Source organism: Coptis chinensis, chromosome 7 (assembly GCF_015680905.1).
Source record: "Coptis chinensis isolate HL-2020 chromosome 7, ASM1568090v1, whole genome shotgun sequence".
Classification (NCBI taxonomy): domain Eukaryota; kingdom Viridiplantae; phylum Streptophyta; class Magnoliopsida; order Ranunculales; family Ranunculaceae; genus Coptis; species Coptis chinensis.
The window spans coordinates 67,786,362-67,810,611 of NC_141462.1; the positions used below are offsets into that span (position 1 = coordinate 67,786,362).

General features: G+C 38.2%; 1 protein-coding gene across 4 annotated transcripts; it reads left to right on the top strand.

The window, feature by feature from the left end:
* Positions 1-755: 755 nt before the first annotated feature.
* DEK1 (calpain-type cysteine protease family) lies at positions 756-23,764 on the top strand. 4 transcript variants are annotated; one of them, XM_086569689.1, is made up of 31 exons: positions 756-1,267; positions 3,070-3,320; positions 5,255-5,437; positions 5,573-5,708; positions 6,802-6,932; positions 7,042-7,156; positions 7,273-8,299; positions 8,670-8,780; positions 10,424-10,482; positions 12,764-12,926; positions 14,225-14,498; positions 14,633-14,783; positions 14,874-14,985; positions 15,111-15,276; positions 15,381-15,451; positions 15,582-15,673; positions 15,797-15,959; positions 16,126-16,197; positions 17,087-17,464; positions 17,543-17,658; positions 17,748-18,045; positions 18,550-18,869; positions 19,245-19,596; positions 19,805-20,119; positions 20,276-20,380; positions 20,473-20,601; positions 21,413-21,793; positions 21,892-22,029; positions 22,165-22,401; positions 22,491-22,955; positions 23,281-23,764. In XM_086569689.1, the coding sequence occupies exons 1-30, from the start codon at positions 1,140-1,142 to the stop codon at positions 22,794-22,796; spliced, it is 6,480 nt and encodes a 2,159-aa protein (XP_086425815.1). In that variant the 5' UTR covers positions 756-1,139; the 3' UTR covers positions 22,797-22,955; positions 23,281-23,764. The 4 variants fall into 4 exon arrangements, with proteins under 4 accessions (XP_086425815.1, XP_086425816.1, XP_086425817.1 ...); XM_086569690.1 differs by lacking the exons at positions 21,413-21,793; positions 21,892-22,029; positions 22,165-22,401; positions 22,491-22,955; positions 23,281-23,764 and adding an exon at positions 20,749-21,033; XM_086569691.1 differs by lacking the exons at positions 20,276-20,380; positions 21,892-22,029; positions 22,165-22,401; positions 22,491-22,955; positions 23,281-23,764 and having other exon boundaries at positions 19,805-20,235; positions 20,447-20,601; positions 21,413-21,551.
* Positions 23,765-24,250: the final 486 nt, after the last annotated feature.

The following is a 24,250-nucleotide window of genomic DNA, read 5'->3' on the forward strand; positions in this document are numbered from 1 at the left end:
TAAAACTCAGCTCGATAAACTCAAATAGCATAACCCATAGTGTAAAATAACCAAATTACTCTGGCTTGGCTTGCTAAAAGCTTAGCTCATGCTCATGTTCATGCTCGTTCATATATTATATGAGCCAAACTTGAGATTTTTTTTCAAAATTTACTTAATAAACGAGCCGAGCTTGAGCATAATAAGCCCGGCTTGATTAGCTCGAATTCCACCCTTATTTATTACTGCGATGGACATCAATACAAATTTCATCCAAACATTGTTTGTTGTCAACAAACTATCTCCTTCTAGGTCACTTCAACTCCTATATATCTATATATATATAATGCATACATGTTCGTACTGTACGGAAGCCTGTTTTAGTGGCAACTATGTGCAAATCAATGTAGTTCTTCATATACTTAACTTATCAGTTCCCTTCTTTGAAACTTTTGTTCCATCGAGATTATAATCAACAAAATTAATGTCTAATTACTAAAAGACAACACATTAAAAAAGCATAAAGTGAGTGCACTAATTTCTCTAAAGACATCCAATCATTGCAAACCTAATTACACAATTAATTAATGTACACACTGGCACAAAAAGTTCGTCAGTCAAACGTACTGTGTGGACCGTCAGTTTTGTAAAGGACTATCGTATTCGTGTTAATGTTAAATCTACGGTTAAGATCACAGATTTACGAACTATTACATCGCAGCTGGTGTACACGATCAGATAGAAGTATATTATTATCACTGTCGTTTCCGAAATGTAGGGTTTTCAGACATTTACTCTCCGAAAAAAATAGAAAAAAAAATAGAAAGATAAAACTGAAAAACTAAAACCCTAGTTCTCAAATTCTCCAAATTACACTCTAAAAAACCCAAATTACACTCCAATCAGCTCAATTTCCACTGCAATTGACTTCATTTATGCAATGCTGGTTTCTTTCTCAGCAAAAACCATACTTTCTAAGCTCAATTCTACTAACAAATACCTCACAGTTGTGGGAACTTAGTTTTTTTTTCAAGAAATTAGAGTTTGGGCAGTGAGATTTTTTAGTTTTAAGACTTGGGGTTTGATAAAGTTTGGATATTTATCTGAGAAAGTGTTTATGTATATGGTGTGAGTGGGAAAAGAAGGGGAGGGAGGGGGAAATGGATAGTGAAGAAGGGCGTCGGCTTTTATTGGCGTGTGTTGTTTCGGGGACGCTTTTCGCTGTTCTGAGTTCACTTTCCTTCTTTATACTTTGGTCTGTAAATTGGAGGCCATGGAGAATTTACAGGTACTTGTTTTGGCTAGTTCATTTTGTATTACTGAATTTGAGCGCAATTGAAGTTGTTGAATGGGAAATGTAGTATATGTATGTGTAAAGTAGTTGCTTAGTGTCCAAAAAAAAGGTTCATTATATTGTGCTTAATGTTGCTAGTTTTAATTATTTTGATTCTTGGAGTTGCAATTGTGTTGCGTTTTTGTTAATTCAAGTAGTTAATTAGTTTGCAATGAGAGTGTCCACAATAATTTGTGTCAATCATCAGAAACTTGTTTAAGTAAGTAAAATACGTAAGAGAAATGTAGCCGTTGGTAATCTTCAATTTTTTGACCTTTTGGATTGAATTTGACTGCTAGAGACAGTTGTGGTTGTCTGTGAAGAAGCTCATTGTGTGGTATCTATTTTGCGTGTAAAAGAGTTGGATCCTTAGTAGATTTGGAATACCTTTAATTAATGGAACCATATTACGTGGATGGATAATAGGTTTCCTTCTTAGAGTGTTTCTATCTTTTCATCTTCTTATTGTTTCTTAGATGGAAATGCTTAGTCAATGCATAACCTTCTATGAGATGTGCTGCCCTTACAGGAAAATTAGAATATACTCCTAAGAGAATAGCTCAAGATCAAAGGCTCTGGACTATTGGTTAGAAACAAATTTTCTTCTTGGTCGTTTTGTTTCACCTCTTGTCTCCCTCTTCCAGAAAATCATCATTTTTGACCCTATCCCTTTCTTTCCAAGTAGTTGTCTTTGGAGGTCTAAACAGGAAAGTTGTGTGGTGTGCCACTCAGAATAAGATCCTAAATTGACAACCTTATTTAAACGGACCACTGTCCCTCTTTGTGGAGGTCCTGCTGTTATTTGCATGGTCAGTTGGGTGTGAGGTGGGTATGCCGAGCTTTTGTAAAGGATCTAACGAACTCATCGTTGGTGCGACTTGTGAGTGCATCACCGGGATGACAGCAACATAGCAGAATTAGGAGTATCATATCATTTGCAGATGCTCCATTTCATTAAAAGTGTTTTACGTAGGAAAAAATGTAATCTTTATTATTGTGATCCAATTGTGAGATGTTTATCCTCTTATGGAATAAGTTAAGCCTTGCATAAAAATATGTAAGTTTGTGGGCCTCTCCAATTGGTTTTAAGTTGGATCCCCATCGTTTATGTGGTATCAGAGCGGGCTATTGTTGTTTTGTTTGCTCCACATCACGCAAATATGTTTGTCCGCGTGTTAGGCTTAAGTAATGCCACACGTAGGGGGCGTGTTGAGATATTTAGTCCCACATGGGATATTCCTTGCTTAAAAATATATAAGTTCACGGGCCTCTCCACTTATCACCATTTGGTTTTAGGTTGGATGCCCATCTTCTACACCAATCATACTCTTGGTACTAGGTTAAAATTTTGAAGCACAATATACTGTCTTGGATTATGCCTTTGCAAGTAGTGAACAATTACTCAAAGGGAACTAAATAATGGGAGTTTTATGAACCTTGTTTATAGGGGAAGTCCTGTTAGATTTACGGTACCATTTTGTAGATAAATTTGTTTATAGAGAGATAATCCAAATAAGTCTGCACACATAGGATGGTCTGCACTTCCATGAAATTACATGCATGCTTTTTTGCTTTATTGATTTCTGTCGCATATTAATCGTCAGATTGTTGTTGGGTGAGGGGGATTAGTGTAGTCTAGATCCTAAAGATAGAATTATATTTTGAGAGCTAACATCCCTATAAATTGTTACTGGTCATTTTTTAAATTTAACCACTTGGTATATATATTTATGCCTTGCTGGTTTCTACACTTTCAGTTGGATATTCGCCAGAAAGTGGCCACATATTATGCTAGGACCTCAATTAGGTCCGGTTTGTGGTTTTCTATCGGTTTCTGCGTGGATGGTTGTGCTTTCACCAATTGTGGTGATTATTATTTGGGGAAGCTGGTTGATTGCAATCTTAGGACGAGATATAATTGGTTTGGCTGTGATAATGGCTGGCACCGCTCTCTTGTTGTCATTCTATGCTATCATGCTTTGGTGGAGGACTCGCTGGCAAAGCTCAAGTATGTGTTTTCCTCACCACCTTTAATTTTTGCATGTACTTGTTGTTCATAATCTTTTGCTTTTTATATATATATATATAGGTATGCTACTAGTACACCGTAAAATGGTGGGAGCCAAACGAAGAAGAGGAAAGATAAAATCAGGATAGGGATTTGTGGTGGTGGCGTTTGGAGAGAGAAAGAGTGCTTTAGTGTTCAGAAAAAAAAAAGTGTTTGTGAAGAAAAAGAGGACGGATGGACAAGTGAGTTTAAGCGTCCCTGGCCCAAAACTCACTTCGTTCGGGATAATCAGGGTAGCTATCTATAAGGTGGAGGAAGATACCACAAATTAGATACTAGGAGCAAACAAAAATGAAAAAGAGAAAGGACATGTAGTAGATGGAAGGTTGTAAAGAGTGCTTTCGAGAAGAGTCAAGGTAGCCACTTAGGAGAGTAGTTTAGTCTTCCACCCAACCAAGTACAGTAAATCTCCAGCTGAAAACAAGCTCTTCAGATTGTCTCTCTTAATGGGTGGGGATTGTAAAGCTAAAGCTTTTCTTACACTTATTTTTAGGGATAGATTCATGTATCCATGTTTCTATCCTTCACCTTTGCATTTTTCTCGTCTCCGACAGTTCTTCTGCTGCTTGTACTATCTTTTCCTAAGTTACATTGACACGGACATGTGTGTCTGTATCTGACACGGATACAGAGTGTTTGCCACAGTGAAATATCAAAAACTAAGATATATCACACACAATATGTGTCCGTGTGTGTCTGAAACGGACACATGGATACGTATCCGACACAGATTGTTTTTGAAATATGGGGTGTCCATGTAACATAATTCTTTTTAATTTTATGAAATTGGACATCAACAGGACATAAGGAACTTATTTTCCACTTGGAACGTCATTGTATTCAGGTGGATTTGCGTTTTCGATGCAACATGGATGTTTCATCGTTATTAGCAATGGAACATCCATTTTCAAAATCCAATTTGTTGTAATTTTGTTACTCTTGTTCATTTCTTCATGATTTCACCAAAAAATCGATTTCACATTTAAACTTGTCGGGCCGCTGGAATGAAAGATGCTCCAACGTGGTAGCACATGTAACTAGCTATAAAATGCCCAAACAAGCCCTAAGTAGTCAAAGCCCTTATTTCTCTCAACTCCTCACAAATAGGACCACCACGTCACACAAACGAAAACCGTAGAGACTAGATTTGTATAACTAGTCAGCCTTGTCCTGTGAGTACAACCAAATAAAAACAAGGGATGTTGTTTACTTCAAAGTTTGACATTTATTGCTTTGCCATTCTCATGTTAAAATGTGTGAAATTGGGCCTTGGAATCATTATTGGTCCATGAGAGGTATATAAAATGTAAAGGGTGATGAATGATGGAGTGTAGAAAGATCAAAAGGAAGTGATGTATCATAGAGAAATTGCAGGTAAAAGTTACTGATAACAGAATGTAAATCGTATAAGTGAACATCTCACCAGCACCCCCTCCCCTCTGGATTTTTCACCTGAGTTGAGTGAGATTCTCAATGTATAAAATTTTGTTTTCATCAGTTCATAAAACTTGTTGCTACTCATAAGTTGTACGGTTAGTTATTTTGATGTTTTTGTTTTTTTTTATTTAAACAATGTTTAATGTGTTGCTATATGGAATTCTCCCCCCCCCCCAAAAAAAAAATCACTTGAGAATGCATCAGCCTGCTTTTTATTGCCTTTCATCATTACTCTACACTCTACTCTCTCTCTCTCTCTCTCTGTCATCAATGAGGGCATTTGTTTAATATTCTGACCTGTTTCTATCATCGAGCTAACACCTTTCTCTGTCTTCTATCATCATATCAAACTAAAATATTAAATATGTTCATCTTCTACCATAATCTATTACAAAGTCTTTGTGAAACTTTGATCAAGCAGTCTTTTCTTTAAACAGGGGCTGTTGCGATTCTACTTCTTCTGGCTGTAGCACTGCTCTGTGCATATGAACTTTGTGCGGTTTACGTGACTGCAGGTTCAAGTGCATCTGAGCGATACTCACCCTCCGGCTTCTTCTTTGGTGTGTCAGCAATTGCATTGGCTATCAATATGATCTTTATTTGTAGAATGGTCTTTAATGGTAATTTATTGTAGCTCTTCCTCCTGACTTTTATTTTAAAAACTAGTGTCAAACTGACAACCCCCCCTCCTCCGGCTTCTTTCTTTCTTGATAAGTTACTCCTAATCAGCTTATTCCCATTTGTTAATTTGTCAGGAACTGGCTTAGATGTGGATGAATACGTGCGGAGGTCATACAAGTTTGCTTATTCTGATTGCATTGAAGTAGGTCCTGTAGCTTGCTTACCAGAACCACCAGACCCCAATGAGTTATATTCGCAAAAGTTTAGTAGGTACACCCTTAAACATTGCTATCCATATTATATTTGTTACATGGTGTTTAACCATCTTATAAACTGGAAATTTGGATACACTATTGACGATCTAATTTTACTGGTTCTGTTACTACTTTGAATGGTGGGTGGCGCCCACATTTTCATGTGAGACAAAAATACAACTCTGAGTTGCATCAAATTTGGTGCATAGTTTTTTTCCCTTGTTATTTTTATCATTATTATAGCAAACAAAAAAAGGAAAAGAGACTTGGGAGAGGCCGTGGCTGAGGTTTCTTCTGAGATACAGAGCAAGGAGCTGTGCAAATGAAAGGGTGGTTTATGTTCCTGTTGTAGCAAGAAATGGGCCTTTGTGTCCAGAGATATGCTAGCGTAGCTTAAATAAAAATACCAAATTAAGTGAGGCAAAAGGCTTTAAAACCAAAGGTAATGGGAGAGCTTCCCAGAATATGATTACTTCTTAGTTTGAGATGGCATGAACAAGACACTTGCAATCTAATTAAATTGCTCTTGAGTCTGTCTCTAGTCTCGGATAGTGAGAGGCCTTTGAGTAGAGGTTCTGGCCTTTCCCTTGTCTGGATTTTGGCTTCTCCCCTAAGGACCCTGCATGTATTCATGAATGGTTTTAGCCCATATTAAAGTAAGTTTTCACTTTAAACCGTTCTGCGTCAACAGTGAGTACAAATCATCATCGGTAGATACACCTTTTGTTTGTCACTAAAGACAATGTGTTAACTGGACCAACGATATGGCTTAGAATCGAGTTACAGTAATATGGTTCGAGTATTTGTACCATGGGTACATTGTTAAGGTTGTGCAAGTAAATGGTTTAAATGAGGAGTCGTGAGTAGAGAAGCAGATCCGATTAGGTATACAATATTACAAGAACATATTGCCAAGTGTTGAGATTTTAAGTCCCAAATGGGATATGTTAATCTATGCATAAGAATATTTTAGTCTTGGGGCCTCTCCACTTATCACCAATTGGTTTTAAGTTGGATGCCCACATTCAATACCAACGAACACCCCCTACTAGTGCCATGGCTAGTTGGTTCTATTTAATTTTTGTTCTGATTTGGTTCTGTCTCTGCAGGGCATCGCATCTTGGACTTCTCTACTTTGGATCTCTGGTCACACTTCTTGTATACTCCATCGTATATGGGCTGACGGCAAAGGAGGCACATTGGTTGGGTGCCATAACATCAGGAGCTGTTATTGTTCTTGGTATGGTTTTCTACCGAGAATTGATTAGTTTTTTGTAATGCCAATTCTCATCTTGTACATTAATGTCTCATTTCACCATTTTGTTTCTCATGCATTTCTTCTTTAATAGACTGGAACATGGGGGTCTGCTTGTTTGGGTTTGAGCTTCTCAAGAGTCGGGTTGCAGCATTGTTTGTTGCTGGAGCATCTCGGATTTTCCTTATCTGCTTTGGAGTGCATTACTGGTTTGTGATTGTGACCCATACCTGAGTATCTTGGCACTACTTAATAGCATTTTACGGTTTATGCCTTTCGTTTGTAATTGCACATTTTCTTACCATTTTTTTTGCCATTACTTTAGGTATTTGGGGCACTGCATTAGTTACGGAGTTGTAGCATCTGTGCTGTTAGGTGCAGCTGTTTGTCGTCATATTTCCGTTACAAACCCATTGGCTGCAAGAAGAGATGCCTTACAGAGTACCGTCATTCGTTTAAGAGAGGGATTTCGTAAGAAAGGACAAAACAGTTCTTCTAGTTCATCTGATGGTTGTGGCTCAAGTGCTAAACATAGTAGCAGTGTCGAAGCAGGTCACCTTAGCCTTGGTACTGAACCTATTTCTAGAAGTACAACGCATGGGACGAGTGAGGTCAGTAGTTGGAACAATGTGGTTTTAGGTGGTACTGCTAGTTCACATGAAGGAATAAATAGTGATAGGGGTATAGATAGTGGAAGGCCAAGTTTAGCATTGCGTAGCAGTTCTTGTCGCTCAGCTCAGGAAACTGAAGGGGGAGTGGCTCCTGCTGATAAACATTTTGATCCTAACAGTTCTTTCATGGTATCTTCTAGTGGTGGTTTGGAATCTCAAGGTTGCGAGGCAAGCACATCTACCTTGATAAATCAACTAACCTGGGATTCAAATTTAGCTCGTGTTTTCCAGGAAAGTCTGAAAGATCCGAGGGTTACATCTATGTTGAAAAAGAGGGCAAGTCAAGGTGATGTTGAATTGGCTAATCTACTACAAGATAAAGGTTTAGATCCTAATTTTGCTGTTATGCTCAAAGAGAAGGGCTTGGACCCAACTATTTTAAGATTGTTACAGAGAAGTAGCTTAGATGCAGATAGAGATCATCGAGACAATTCAGATGTTGCTGTAATTGATCCAAACATCTTAGATGATATCATACCCAATCAAATTTCTTTATCAGAAGAGTTAAGGCGTCAGGGTTTAGGCAAATGGCTGCAAATTTCCAGGGCTATCTTGCATCAGATAGCGGGTACTCCAAAGCGAGCATGGATTCTATTTAGTCTTATATTTGTTATTGAAACAATCGTTGTGGCAGTTTTTCGCCCAAAGACGATTAAAGTTATAAATGCTACACATCAGCAGGTAAGATGAGACACTATCTGGTTTTGTTAGAATTAGAAAATACACAGAAGAGGGCATGCTAAGAAATTTCTTCATTCTGCTGTATATGAATTAGGGTTAACTAGTATTACCCCCCCACTAGATGAGAAATTAGGGTCTCCCCCCTAAATACACACAAAAAAAAAAAGTCAAAGTGGGTTGACCGAATTTTTTTGTGTGTATTTTAGGGGGGAGACCCTAATTGGCTCATCTAGTGGGGGGGGGGAATCCTAATTGGCTCATCTAGTGGGGGGGTAATACTAGTTCACCCTATGAATTATTTGTTCTTTATGTTGGTCCATATCCACAAATTTTTGTATTTTTATACATGTTTTTACTTCAATATTCGCAGTTTGAGTTTGGATTCTCAGTGCTTCTCTTATCACCGGTTGTCGGTTCTATCATGGCTTTTCTTCGATCACTTAAAGCAGAAGAAATGGTCATGACATCCAGACCTCGCAAGGTAGAATTGACTAAATTTCCTTGGTTTTAGTAATTCCTGAATCCTCTCTAGGTTAATTACTTATCCATCTTTTTTTTTTTTTTTTTTTGGTTGGTAAGCGAGGTTTATAGAGAGGTCCCCTACCCCTTTTCATAAATAGGAAAAGCTTGTTACATCCGTACATATTGCTTACCACTGGCATCTTCATAGATTATTTTTTTTACATCCTCAGAAAATGAGCTTGGAACTAAATCTATATAACTAACAGCAGGAATATTGTTTGCTAAAGTGTCTGCTAGTCTATTAGTTTCCCTGTAAACATGAGTTATCTTGAAGTGTTCTAGCTGTCCCTTGAGAGTTTGGATCATCCGTATCATCTTTTCTGCTGCCCATGGATACTTGTTGGTCTTGTTCAAAAAAGAGATTACATTTGTTGAATCAGTTTGTACCTCAATTTTTTTAATACCCTTTCTCACTGCCATCCCCAATCCTCTCTCTACCGCCTGTAGTTCTATCAGTGCTATGTTCTGCATATCTGAGTTGCCATGACTTGCAGCTATTACTCTTCCTTGGTCATCACGAAGCGCTGCTGCCCATCCTCCTTCTGTACCTTTCAGCGTGCCATCAGTGTTTAGGTTATATATCCCTTTGTCTGCTTTCACCCATCTGCAGTATTCTCGTTTCCTCTGTTTTGTACCAATCTGCATATTCCACTTCTCCATAAAGTTCTGTGACTCTGGTCCTGTCTCCATGTTGATGTTCATTCCCATTAATCTCGTTCTAGCATCTCTCCACACTTCATCAATCACCTGGTGCGCATCAGCATGCTTGTTGTGAAAAATGCAATCATTTCATGTCTTCCAAATCATATACATGTACGCATTCCACACAAGCCTATTCCCATCTTTTTCAAATCCTTTACCCATCTTAGCATCTTTATCCCTTATGGTCTCTGTTTAAAAAATATTAGCAGGCATATATGTCCTACACTCACAATACCTGATGCATTGCGAGTATTTTAATGCTCCCTCCCCCCCCACCCACCACACACACACACACACACACACACACACACCCCGCCACCACATTTCCCCCTCTTTTTCTGTTGGAATTTGGTGATATTATATTTTGAACTGCGAAATCATCTCCTTTAGATAATTGTATATATGTTCCACATGTCAAGCCTTTTAAATTTTGCATTCTCTTCTCTTTTTACATTTTTGCGCTGTTGTATGCATTCATCTTAAATTGTAACATTATATCCTTTAGATAAGCTCTTTTATTGTATAGTCTGAATAATTATTTTTACTGGTATTTCAGTGCTTTTGTAAGAGAAACATCTGATCATATCCCTAATCTATTACTCTATGCACTTTTTTTTTTATTGGCAACCCTGTTTTAAATGAGATCAGTAACTCTTTGATGCTGGCGGGGTTCAACCCCCAGACCCCTAGTATCATCACCCAAAGATTTTACCGACTTTGCTAGTCGGCACTTGCTACTCTATGCACTTTCCTTGGATGTGCCTGCATCATCAACTGAAAGACATTCTGTTGTCCTACTTTATTTGCTCTCACATGCACTAGCACTTCAGTATGGTCTTATGCTTCCAATCTTTATTTGTTCTTTTTATTTACTATTTCCTTCTTGGTCCTGATATTCAGTATGGTTTTGTTGCCTGGCTGTTGAGTACTGCTGTGGGTTTGCTGCTATCTTTCCTAAGGTATGATACTTGTCTCTCAAACCTGACATTTATCATCACTTTATATTACTTGGTCAAATGGTTTCTTTCTAACTTGATTCTCATGTGCTCATCATGTTCGCTTTCTGTTTTGACTGGTTGATGACATGTTTTGCTCTACACGATCATTTCTACTGGCACAGCCAGTACTTTGGGCTTGTAGTGACAACATATAGAACAAGTTTGCTCTATTGTGAAGAAGTTTTGATGATGTATAAGAAGATATTCACTTGTTGGATAAACTCCTTTACGCTGTACTTATAAGAGCACCCCAAAGTGTCTAGTCAAATATGACTTGCCACCTAAGCTCTCAAAATGAGAAAACAGCCAAAAAGCTATAGCTAAAAAAATCCTCCCAATGGTGAAAGTCATATTTAGAGCTAAACTGCATGGGTCTGGACCATTTATCTTAAAGCTTGATACATGGGCTGTACCATTTAAATCTTACATGGATCCTACCATTTTAAGGCTTACACACACAAAGTTATTGTTGCCATACGGCTAAAGAGTAGTAGTACGGCAAAAGTGGAGCTGTATGGCACACTAAAATGGCCAAATCAAAAGCTATAATGTTTATCATATTTGATGGAAGAAATAACTTTTGAAATGTCTTCTGATAGAGATAGCTGGACCATTGGGGGTGCATTACAAGTCAAATATGACTTATAGCTAGACCGTTGGGGATGCTCTAACTGAACCTTTGTTTGTTCGAATAATTTATTTTTCGACTGTTCTGTTTACACTCCATATTTTAAAAATAATCAGTGTCGGATACATGTCCCTTATCCATGTGGGATACAACAGACGGACATATTGTATGTGATATACCTCAACTTTTTGTTATTTCGCTGTGTCAGGATACAGATACACGTACCCATGTCAATCCAACTTTGTATTATATATGTATGAATGTTAACACAGATCAATACATTTCTTTATGTTAAATGATTGACATGCATTAAAGTATTGACAAAATGTCACTCAACTTGAGTAGTGGGCAGGTTTATCTTAGTTGTAGGCAGATTAAGTTTGACACGTTGCATCGATTAACATTACAGTTACAGTTACTGTTATGGCAATATGGGTTCCAAGGTTCAATTTAAATGCCTTAAATGTAGGAATTGTTTTGATAGTGTAGAAAGTTTGATGGAAATGGTGGAGGTACTGAGCATGATATCACCCTACCTAGATGCAGTTTTGGTAAATGTCCCATTGTTTCTAAAAACTTTACATTCTCCCAGTGATGCCCATATATATATAAGGATTTTATTTATTTATTTATTTATATTGGTTATCTTATGTTTTGTGTTTCAACCACTTCCAGTAGAAAATATCTTCTCAATACATTCCGACCCCGAACAAAAATTGACATATTCTGAAATTTTGCGATCGTTATTTCCTGAGGTGGAACTAAGGAGGATATCAAATGCAGCCTTTAGTGTAGGTTGAGGACCGAGGTGGTCTTCTCTAGCAAAAACACAAATTTAGCACAATCAGATAACTGAAAGGAAAAAAGGCAACAAAAACTTTTGGGATATCACTAAAATCTTTGACGTTTAGGCAAAGTGTTCATTTAAGTGTATGGGTAGGGCTTCATGTAAGTGTTTCACGAACAAAAACTTTTGAAGATTATGTATGCACACACATCGGATAGTCAGATATTTTGTTTGAGCATGACAACACCCACACATAAAAACTATCAGATGAAGTGTTGAACAGAATAAATATGTTGTACTTGCCCAAAATGGAGGTTTTTTCTGCAAGCGAATGAGTGTGACCAGCAGACCTGTTGGTAATAACCTTGACAGTTGTCCCAAGAGGACAAGGGAGTGGGGAGGGGGTTATGGGTAGGGGATTAAGGAAAAACCGTAATAGAAAACTCATTAATAAAATGGGCAGATAGGTAGTTATGTCTATCCCAAAGTAGCAGCCAGATCTGGATAGATCATTATAAAAAAGTGGGAAAGATGAGGTTTGAGGTCAAGTATAAGTAAGACTATCTTATTAAACTTTTTTATTTTTTACCTAATCTGTGAGATTGAGCTCGCAATTGGACTTAATTTGGTTTTGGCTCGATGGTTCCTAAAATATTTGTAACAGCTGAGGAAATGCGTGATAACTGATTTTACATCATGCGGATGATTGATATCTTATATGATGGCCTGACATTTTCTTAGTTCTTTATTAGTCTGTGCATGTAAGCTTTCGCGACTATCTTCATGTTGTATACTTGTTAATTTGTTTTTTGATGTTTCTTCTGCAGCAAGTCATCGGTTTTACTTGGATTATCCTTGACTGTTCCACTCATGGTGGCATGCCTTTCCATTGCCATTCCTATATGGATCAGAAATGGGTATCAGTTTTGGGCCCCTGGGGTAGGAAGCCCAGGTCAGGGTGGCAACGGTCAAACTCCTGGAAGAACAGAGGTTTGTACTGGAGATTCGTAATCATATTTGTGGGTGGTAAAGTTCTTATGTGCGTTATCAATGTGTATCTGGTCAAGACTTGGGAAGTTGGGCCCAACTCCCAAGGTCTTGAGTTAAATTCCCACCTTCACTAGGGAAAAGTGAATTAAAGGGTTTAGGGAATAAAGCTCTAACTATCAATATAAATAAATAAATGAATAAAAAAATTAAAAGCAACGTATATCTTTGTTTTTGTGGAGACATGCATTTTATGTGACCCTACGGGGTTCTGTGTAATGTGTACTGGACCATAGAATTATAAGTGCAAATTTACTGCACTTACGTCCATGCAGAGACTAGGCATTTGCTAACAATTAGCTGCTTATGAAGTGAGTTTGTGTTTGGCATAGGTGAAACTCAGACCTTCATTTGGTTAGTGGTACACTGAGGTCATTGTTTTGCTACAAGTTTGTATGATTGCTGAAGTTTATGTCTGGAACTATTAAACACATGAGTTGCCTTTCTGAAGATGGAGTCCAGTGGTGTTATTGCTCCAAGGTGCAATATGAATGTTGTTGGTGCAAACAAGCAAGCTATAACACAACCTCACATGACTGACATAAAATGCTCTGCAAGTTGTCATATACAGTATATCTATGACAGCTATAAAGGACAGTTATATACTTATCCTAAAGAGAATATGTTGTTGTATATATCGTTAACTCAGAATATTAATATATTTCACAGTTCATACATGAATTTCAAATATCCAGCACAGGCATGGGTTTGACTTTTGAAGTATCAGCTATTATAGGAGGATATATTTATCTCACTCCGATGCTATTGTTGACTCCAAGGAATATTATTTATGTTTTGTTTCTCATAAGACCTATCTAATTATAGATGATTTCATTGGTTTTAGTTCATAAATTATCTCTAGATTTTATATTGGCTGTGCAACTTCGACGCTTTATTTAAGAGGTGGGGGTAGCCCTGTTGGAAACTGTACGAGAACAATTGGACATATTGGAGGTTATTTACCTCAATCTTTGGAGTTTCTCCTCACCTGAGACTGATACAAGTACAAGTATTCTTGTCAATATCTTTTATCATTTTATCGTACTTTTTCAAGGGTAAAATACATATTTTTAACTGTTCCTTGAAGCATCTAATTAGGGATGAGATGAGGTTGCAAGATGACTTTATTGTAGTTAATTTTCTTTGCAATGAGTTTTGGTTTAATTATATTAATTGTTGGTTTTCTTGTACAGAAGTACTTCTAATTCAGTTATCTTGTGTTGTTCCTCGGTTCTCTTCAGGTTATTGTCCTTGCGGTTTGTGTATCCGTATTAGCTGGATCAGTCTTAGGTCTAGGTGCAATAGTATCTTCAAAGCCTTTAGATGATTTATCATACAAGGGATGGACTGGGGATCAGCGAAATTGTAGCTCTCCTTATGCATCATCTGTATACCTTGGATGGGCAATGGCGACAGCGATTGCTTTATTAGTTACTGGTGTGCTGCCAATTGTATCATGGTTTGCAACTTATAAGTTTTCTCTCTCTTCTGCTATATGTATCGGAATATTTGCCAGTAAGTCACTAGAACGTATCCAAAACATTTCTCTTTACTTCTATTGCGTCCCATATAGTTCCACCGAAAAAACAGTAATGCTTTAGACGTAGTTAGTATTCCACCAATCATCCTTGCTCTCTTCTTTGCTGCAGTTGTTCTTGTGTCATTTTGTGGTGCATCTTATTTGGAGGTGGTGACTTTTCGAGAGGATCAAGTTCCAACAGACGGTGATTTTCTTGCTGCCTTGCTTCCCTTGATTTGTATTCCGGCAGTGTTGACTCTATGTTCTGGTCTGTACAAATGGTAGGTATATGTGATGTAATTTGACTTCAAACTGAATTATGTGTTGCAGTTAGTATATTTTCAAACTTATAATACTTGTTCTCTCCCCAGGAAAGATGACGACTGGAAACTTTCTCGAGGTGTTTATATTTTTGTTGGCATCGGTCTTATACTTTTACTTTGTGCCATTGCAGCTGTTACTGTTATAGTTAAACCATGGACGGTGAGTTATCTGGAGCATCTTGAAGTCATGATGCATCTTAAATTTTGGCTTGCATCTATATAACTTGTACCGTGCTTACTGATTCTTTTGTTTTCAATTTCTCCATGTTGTTTCTATGGCAACAGATAGGGTTTGCTTTCCTTTTAGTACTTCTTCTTGTTGTCCTAGCTATTGGTGTTATCCACTACTGGGCTTCAAACAATTTTTATTTGTCCCGGACACAAATGATGTTTGTATGCTTCCTAGCTTTTCTTTTGGCTTTGGCTGCTTTTATGGTTGGACTAGTTGAAGGTAGCAACACAATCTTTAACTTTTACTCATGGAGGCCACTTCTGGGTTTTAACCTGTCTGTACTGACTTAATCTCCTTTGGCAAATCTCATTATTTGTTCGCAGGTAAACCCTTTCTTGGTGCATCAGTTGGGTACTTCTCATTTCTCTTTCTTCTTGCTGGAAGGGCTCTAACTGTGAGTTTTATACTTTTATGCTGTTTTTAGTCATTCATCGTTCAAATGGTTGTGTAATTCAGTTCTGTGTGTTTGGTTTCATTTCATGAAAAGAAAATATTTTAATGACAATGGACATTTCATTTACCAGGTGCTTCTGTCACCCCCCATTGTCGTTTACTCTCCAAGAGTTCTACCGGTATATGTTTATGATGCTCATGCAGATTGTGCAGAAAATGTCAGGTTGGTTGTAATTTTTATATCACTTTCCCTTATTTGAATTATAGTTGTCATTCATATCTGATCACATATTCCTTGTTCAATCACTTTCCTACTGTTATTTATCATTTTCTGCATCCATTGCAGTGCATCTTTCCTTGTTCTATATGGTATTGCGTTGGCAATTGAAGGATGGGGTGTTGTTGCTAGTTTGATAATCCATCCACCCTTCGCTGGTGCTGCTGTATCTGCAGTCACATTAGTCGTAGCATTTGGTTTTGCTGTATCTCGACCATGCTTGACTCTTAAGGTGGGTGGGTACACACAACTTGAGTGGTTGTAGTAGTAAGACATCTTAGTCTTAAACCTGTTGTTCTTTAAATGATTATTCTGAGAATGTGCATTCTATCGTGATATATGTATATGCTTCTGTTTTTTATTAAGTGGATGATAATCATGCTCTACTTTTTTACCAGATGATGGAGGATGCTGTTCACTTCCTCAGCAAGGAAACTGTCGTCCAGGCAATTTCTCGATCTGCCACGAAAGTATGTTCCTTCTGCATGATGACTTGATTAGGACTGTTTGTCTGTTTCAATAATAGTTATTTTGAGTTTCTGAACACAAGTATGTTAAACTGACCAATATTGTGCCTAGCGGAACTTATCTAGAAAATTAAGTTCACCTGCGATGCTTGATTTTCCACTTTCCAACAGCCAAAATTAACAAAACGTAGTTTGATGAATTGAAATTGGGCCATCATTTGCGAGGGAATCCTTGCCCAACTATTCATGCCGGATTTTGGGCTTGATACTGGTTAAAACTTTGTATGAGGTGGTCAAACATCATTCTATTGGCCCACATTGGGTCGAGTGTGACATGGTGTACTAGTGATCCGTACAGAAACTAATGGGGCAGTTGCAGTTAGGATAGTGTGATGCGTTTCCCATGTTGCTAGTCGGATGATGCTTTTCCATAAAGAATTCTCATTATCGGGAATTTACTTCAGTAGCCAGAACATGTCTACTTCAATACTGCCAGAGTACAATTGTAGGCCAAAATATGATGCGACTATAAAGTCACATGTTGAAAGGTTGCTATACTGATTACATTAAGTAAGTGATCCATCATCATGTCTGTTTATGGGAAAATCGGCCTTTGTGATGCCATTTCTTCATTCTCACTTCTGCACACATCTATCTCTTCTTTTTTTTAATCATTTTTTTTGTAACCCCCCCCTTCTGTTTTTGTTGTTGTCATCTCTGCCTGAGGACATCAGTTCTATAGGAAAATCAGTTTAGTAGTTTTCTCTTATTAGTGGTTATCTTTTTTCTGTATGGAAATGCGTGATCTTTTGAGTTTTGATATCCGAAGAAAGAGAAACACAAGCAGTAATGCAGTATACTTTTTTCTTTCTTCTTTGTTTTCCTCATCCAGACAAGAAATGCTCTTTCTGGAACTTATTCGGCGCCTCAGAGATCTGCTAGTTCAGCTGCCCTGTTAGTTGGAGATCCTACAATCACACTTGATAGGGCAGGGAATTTTGTGCTGCCCAGAGCTGATGTCATGAAATTGAGAGATCGTCTAAGAAATGAGGAATTAGCTGCAGGATTGTCGTGGTCGAAACTGAAATTTGGAAGGACATTTCGGTGTGAGTCATCCATTGATGTAGGTTACAGGAGAGAAATGTGTGCTCATGCACGTATTCTGGCTTTAGAGGAGGCAATTGATACAGAGTGGGTGTATATGTGGGACAAATTTGGTGGTTATTTGCTCCTTTTGCTTGGTTTGACAGCTAAAGCAGAGCGAGTACAGGTAACGGTAATGCGTCCCAGTTGTTTTTAAAATCTTGCTATTATGTGCACTTACACCTGCATATATGCACTATGGCAGGATGAGGTCCGTCTGAGACTATTTCTAGACAGCATTGGTTTTTCAGACCTTAGTGCAAAGAAAATAAAGAAATGGATGCCAGAAGATCGTAGGCAATTTGAACTTGTTCAGGAGAGGTTGGTTTATTTCTATAAGTTGATCCTGAAAGTTTACGCTTTTACAATGTGATTTAAACCTTTATCAATTGGTTTTGTTGATGCTGTAGTTACATAAGAGAAAAGGAGATGGAAGAGGAAATCTTGATGCAGAGGCGTGAAGAGGAAGGGAAGGGAAAGGAAAGAAGGAAGGCACTCTTGGAGAAGGAAGAGCGTAAATGGAAGGAGATAGAAGCTTCCCTCATATCCTCTATTCCAAATATTGGAAGCAGAGATGCAGATGCTATGGCTGCTGCAGTGCGTGCTGTGGGTGGTGATTCTGTTATGGATGACTCTTTTGCTCGAGAGAGAGTTTCAAGCATTGCTCGTCGCATTCGCACTACTCAGCTGGCACGTCGAGCGCAACAGGTTTGCTTTTTTATTTCATCTTTAAATTCCGTTTTCTTTCTTTTAGTTTGAACTTGTTGTAGGATAATTACAGTAGAAATCTAAAATTATGTTGATAATAGCAAAAGTTACACTGAGCAAGGACTCTGAGTCTCTGACTAAATAAGGAGAGAACATGACACGAGTCTCCTAGCTGTTCATTGTGGGACTAAATCTACACAATACTACTAAGGCTAACACTTGGACACAATAAAAAAACACCTAATACCTAACAGTCTGAACAATTACTCTTTGTGTGCTTGAAGAGTTGACACTGTTATTTTAAAATTTGAGTGTCATAATCTTAGTTCAGCATCTGTCAAGCATAGTGTCTAAATTCTTAAGAGGATATGATAAAATTTGTCATCACATTTATGGTGCTCTCAGGAGTCGTTTATTTTCTTCGTTTCAGATTACTCCGGAAATAGAATTTTAAGTTTAAAGTCTCTCTTCATTCCAAAGTATTAATAATTAACTTCATAACAGACGGGAGTTCCAGGAGCTGTATGTGTTCTTGACGATGAACCACGAACAGGTGGAAGACACTGTGGCCAGATTGATCCGAGTCTCTGTCAAAGTAAGAAGGTCTGCTTCTCTGTTGCAACAATGATCCAGCCAGAGTCTGGACCAGTATGTCTTTTAGGAACCGATTTCCAGAAGCAAGTCTGCTGGGAAGTTTTGGTGGCTGGTTCAGAACAAGGCATTGAAAGTGGACAAGTTGGCCTCAGATTAGTTACCAAAGGTGACAGACAAACTACTGTGGCAAGAGACTGGAGTATTGGATCATCAAGTATTGCAGATGGAAGGTTTGGCTTCTTCTGTCCAGTATCAAATTTCCTTGTGGGGTTGCAAAGCAAACGTTAAGTGGTTCATGGTTTTTCCAATCTGTTTTATGTCTCAGGATATGTAGATGTTATGTCCCTTTCCCTAGTTTTACTTTAAACTTCTCCATTAAATTTTTCCCTATCATTGTTTCCTGTATGTGTATAGCTGTGCATTTTATGCCTTCTGATTGGAACTTCTTTACAGGTTAACATTATGACAATCTAATTAGGAAGGCCTAGATTAATGAGATTACCGAGCACGCACTATGAATTTATTAAAGTTGGCGAGTTTTACTTACCAATTTTTCTTTTTATTAAAGATGCCAAGTTAACTGGTCTATTGTAACTGTTTTGCAGGTGGCATATGGTGACAATGATTATTGACGCTGAAGCAGGTGAAGCTACTTGCTATTTAGATGGTGGGTTTGATGGATATCAGACTGGGTTACCCTTAAATATGGGCAGTGGCGTCTGGGAACAAGGAACAGAAGTTTGGATTGGCATCAAACCTCCTACAGATTTGGATGCTTTCGGAAGATCAGATAGTGAAGGAGTTGACCCAAAGATGCACGTAATGGATGCTTTCCTCTGGGGAAGGAGTCTGAGTGAAGATGAGATTGTTGCACTTCATGCTGCTACAAGCTCAGCCGAGTACAGCACTAATGATCTACCAGAGGATGGTTGGCAGTGGGGTGATTCACCATCCAGAGTATGTGCATAGAGTTTGAGTTACTTATAAAAAAATCATTTATCTTTTGAAGGCTAACGTTAACAAGGCATGTGTGGATGTTTACGAAAACACACTGACACACACACGTGTGTGATTCAATTTTTTCTTTGTTCTTTTATTTTGTTTCAAGAAATGTATGTTATTGGTCTCATGCATCTAATGACTTCTGATTTTTTGTGTATTTTAGGTGGATGAGTGGGATAGTGACCCTGCAGATGTTGATTTGTATGATAGGGATGTAGATTGGGATGGGCAGTATTCAAGTGGGAGAAAGAGGAGATCAGAACGTGAATTGGTGATTGATATGGATTCTTTTTCCAGAAGATTAAGGAAACCAAGAATAGAAACACAGGAGGAAATTAATCAACGGATGCTTTCTGTGGAAATGGCTGTCAAAGAAGCTCTTTCTGCAAGAGGAGAAACACATTTTACAGATCAAGAGTTTCCCCCCAATGATCACTCTTTGTTTGTGGATCCTGAAAACCCTCCATCAAAATTGCAGGTAGGTTTCTGGATAGCAAATGTAGTTTGTGATATCTGCAGGTTCAGAATTGTTTTCTCTTGGGAAAAGAAGTGCACTTTGCAAGGAAGGACTGAAAAGGACTCCAATTGTTATCTGTAAGTTTTTGATGTCTGAATTGTGTTTCTACCATGTTAGATTGTTTCGGAGTGGATGAGGCCTATGGAAATGGTTAAAGAGAGCTGCCCAAATTCTTGTCCTTCCCTTTTTTCTGGTTCTGTAAATCCTTCTGATGTTTGTCAGGTATGGCTGCCATTACTTATTCATGATGTTTTTGATACTAAATTTTATTGCGTTGGTGATGTCCAGGATAATGTTGGTGTTTCCTTCCACAGGGGCGATTGGGTGACTGCTGGTTCTTGAGTGCTGTTGCTGTTCTAACTGAGGCTTCACGGATATCGGAAGTCATTATAACACAAGTATACAATGATGAAGGAATATATACCGTTCGATTCTGTATTCAGGTACTCTAAATATATGTTGGATGGTTAAAAATGAGTCTTGTTACTTGACTTGTTAACTTAGAATTTTTGATGCTTAAAAAGTTTTAAAAAGTTATCACCCGAACTCGCATTGATCCAAGTCTGAATCAGAGGGTCCTCTCAATTCAGCATATATGCTCCTTCAGTTATCCTCTGAATTGGCATTCATTAGTCTCAAATTGAAGGTCATCTGCTCACATTAAAATGTGTCATATAAGCACAAAATCAGGAAGGTATTTTCCTATCTCTGTAGAATTACCTTGAATAATCATTGTATTCATGAAACCTGACATACACCCAACAGGAAAATATTCATGTGGTCTTTAACCTGTTATATTCTCAGGAATTGCAATGTAGTACTTGCAAGCAGATAGTCGTTCCTTGGGACTGATACAGGTTTTGAAAAAGAGAAAAGATATTAAAGATATTATAATGGATTACTACCTATTAAAAATGATTGGCTTGAATTACTGTTCGAGCTTAGAATATGCAAGGGTCTTTAGTCTTTACACTTCAGTAGAGTTATTGTGAAATGAAGGTTACATACATGATATCAGATGTTGTCAGATGTTGTTTGCGTAGTTTGGTGAGAAACCATTATACGTGTATGTAATCAATCTGTATTCATGCGTGTCTTACCTTAATGGGTATGGAGACAATGTTATGTGTGACATCACAAGAGCTACTGGGTTTTTCAAAATTTTGTAGTTGACCAGAAGTAGATTATTGCATTTTGTCATATTGTTTACTGTTAATGCTGAGTGTCATTCTCTTATCTTATGGCCTTCCTTAGGGTGAGTGGGTACCTGTTGTGGTTGATGATTGGATTCCCTGCGAGGGTCTGGGAAAACCAGCCTTTGCTACCAGTAGGAAGGCAAATGAGATATGGGTTTCTATACTTGAGAAGGCCTATGCCAAGCTGCATGGGTCCTACGAGGCACTAGAAGGTGGACTTGTCCAAGATGCACTTGTAGACCTCACTGGGGGAGCCGGCGAGGAGATCGACATAAGGAGTGCAGATGTACAGCTTGATCTTGCTAGTGGAAGATTGTGGTCTCAGTTGTTGCGTTTTAAACAAGAGGGCTTTCTCCTTGGTGCTGGGAGCCCATCAGGTTCAGATGTACACATTTCTTCTAGCGGTATTGTTCAGGGGCATGCTTATTCATTATTGCAGGTACATTGAAATGTGTATTTTGTATGATAATCGTCCATCAATATAGTAAAATGTTCTCATATGTGTTTGTGATACATTTCCTTTTCTTTGCGGTCTAGGTAAGAGAGGTGGATGGGCAGAAGCTGATTCAGATCCGAAATCCTTGGGCTAATGAAGTTGAGTGGAATGGCCCTTGGTCGGACTCATCCGTGGAATGGACAGATCGTATGAGGCACAAACTCAAGCATATTCCTCAGGTTCTTTTCTTATGTGCTTGTGTTCTTTTCTTATGCTCTTATTTTCTTTTCTTAAGTGTTTATTTTTCATTTTCTCTAGTTACAGTCTTCTGACTGACAATATATTTTCGGGTTGTTAACCCTCCTTCCTTGCAGTCCAAGGATGGCATATTTTGGATGTCTTGGCAAGATTTTCAGATTCATTTCCGGTCAATATATGTTTGCCGTATCTATCCTCCAGAAATGCGATATTCCGTCCATGGGCAATGGCGTGGTTTCAGTGCAGGTGGTTGTCAAGATTATGACACATGGCATCAAAATCCGCAGTTTCGACTTAGGGCTACCGGTCCAGATGCATCATCCCCAATCCATGTTTTCATTACTCTGACTCAGGTATATCCAACATCGCTTTTGTAATGCATGTTATTAGGTACCATTGTTGACCAAACTCTGATGACTTATTGCTGGGAATATATGGTTAGGGTGTGAGTTTTTCCAGAAAGACACCTGGGTTTAGGAACTATCAATCTAGCTATGATTCAATGATGTTCTATATCGGGATGAGGATACTCAAGACACGTGGCCGTCGTGCAGCTTACAACATTTACTTGCATGAGTCAGTTGGTGGAACGGATTATGTTAACTCTAGAGAAATATCATGTGAAATGGTTCTAGATCCTGATCCAAGGGGCTACACTATAGTGCCAACAACTATTCATCCTGGGGAGGAAGCACCATTTGTTTTATCAGTTTTCACCAAGGCCGCCATCACGCTAGATGTGTTATAATAGTACACCGGAATGGCTTTTATATGGGTCTACTCTGGTGTACAACTGGCTGAGAGCTGTTGTGCACGGTTTCTTGATTGCTTTGGATTTGCTTGAACTGAATGTGCATCAGGCAGCTCCATTCGAGACAAATGGACAAATATCCAAAGGAGGACTTCGGTAATGCTTACTCCTCACAGAAGTTTAATACTGCTTTGACTTACTAATAAGTTGGCATTTAGCCGTATTTAACAACTATAGGTAAATGCTAACCGTGAGAATTCACAAGCTAAAGCTTTTATGGTTGTTAATCTTCTCTAGGCTGAATAATGTGGTTGGTTGGCGTCCTAATTCGTTTAGCTTTATACTTTTATATTCATTACTTCTGTACTCCATGTTTTCAAACCATTAAAAAGTTGAGAGGTAGATTTGGGTAGGAAACTTTATTATGGAGCGTTATTTAACACTTTTAACTTTTAGAAATTGACTTGATTTCTTTCCGCAGGTCTGAGGGATGTGATTTCTGATCTGATAAAAATGGCTTCAGGGAAGCAGCTCATAGAATTGCTCGCTATTTTCTCTGCTGTCCCAAGCCATGTTTTATAGTGAGCAAAGAGCACAGAAACACACATTGTTGAATACGTAAGTGGTCCTGCCTCTGAGGGATGATGATTTCGATTGGGGGGATGACACATGGGATTGGAAAGGAGAGGCGAGCTCAGTGTAAGATGATTCAAGCTGTAAATAGCGATGGAAAATGAAGATTTGAATATAGAGGACTGTGAAGCAACCATGTATAGGAAAAAGAAATAGGAAAGAAATGGGAAAATAAATAGTATTAACTTGTAAAAGGGAAATTCAGAGGGAAATGTAGATTGAGATGGGCACTTCTTCAGGTTTATACCTCATTTTTTGGTGGTGCCCAGATAGAACACTGTATTCATATTACAATCTTTTGTGCAATATATAACCTCATTTTTTTTTGTTCACCCCCCAAGTGATCTCGTGTTCAGTTGATTACATATTTCCAAACATTTTTGTATTTGCTTTTTTTTTCCAGAACCAAGTATTGCTATTCCACTGCACGGTGCAAAAACAAAGTTTGATTTGATTTGCTGGAAGGCTACATTGTAAGAGGTAGTTGTGAACTTGTGACCGAAAACTAAACACCAATAATCAAACAAACAATGCACTTCTGGGAATGAAGTCAATGAAGACTAGAGCAAATATCTTTTACTCCTGAACGAGAACATTGACTACCTGACAATCCGTTCAAGTAAGGGTGGAATTCGAGCTAATCAAGCCGAGTTTCACCACTCTCAAGCTTGGCTCATTTATTAAGCGAGTTTTGAAAAAAGCTCAAGCTTGGCTCATATAATATATGAATGAGCTGAGCTGAGCCGAGCCTAAATAGTTTGCTTATCGGTTCGTCAAGCTCGTTTGTTATACGAGTTATAATATAGCCTCAAACTTAG

Bases quoted from the DNA above. Each gene is read 5' to 3' on its own strand.
- DEK1 (XM_086569689.1), top strand. From the start codon at position 1,140: ATGGATAGTGAAGAAGGGCGTCGGCTTTTATTGGCGTGTGTTGTTTCG. The intron at 15,674-15,796 runs GTTGGTTGTAAT...CATCCATTGCAG, and splicing joins GATTGTGCAGAAAATGTCAG to TGCATCTTTCCTTGTTCTAT. The intron at 18,046-18,549 runs GTTTGCTTTTTT...ACTTCATAACAG, and splicing joins TGGCACGTCGAGCGCAACAG to ACGGGAGTTCCAGGAGCTGT.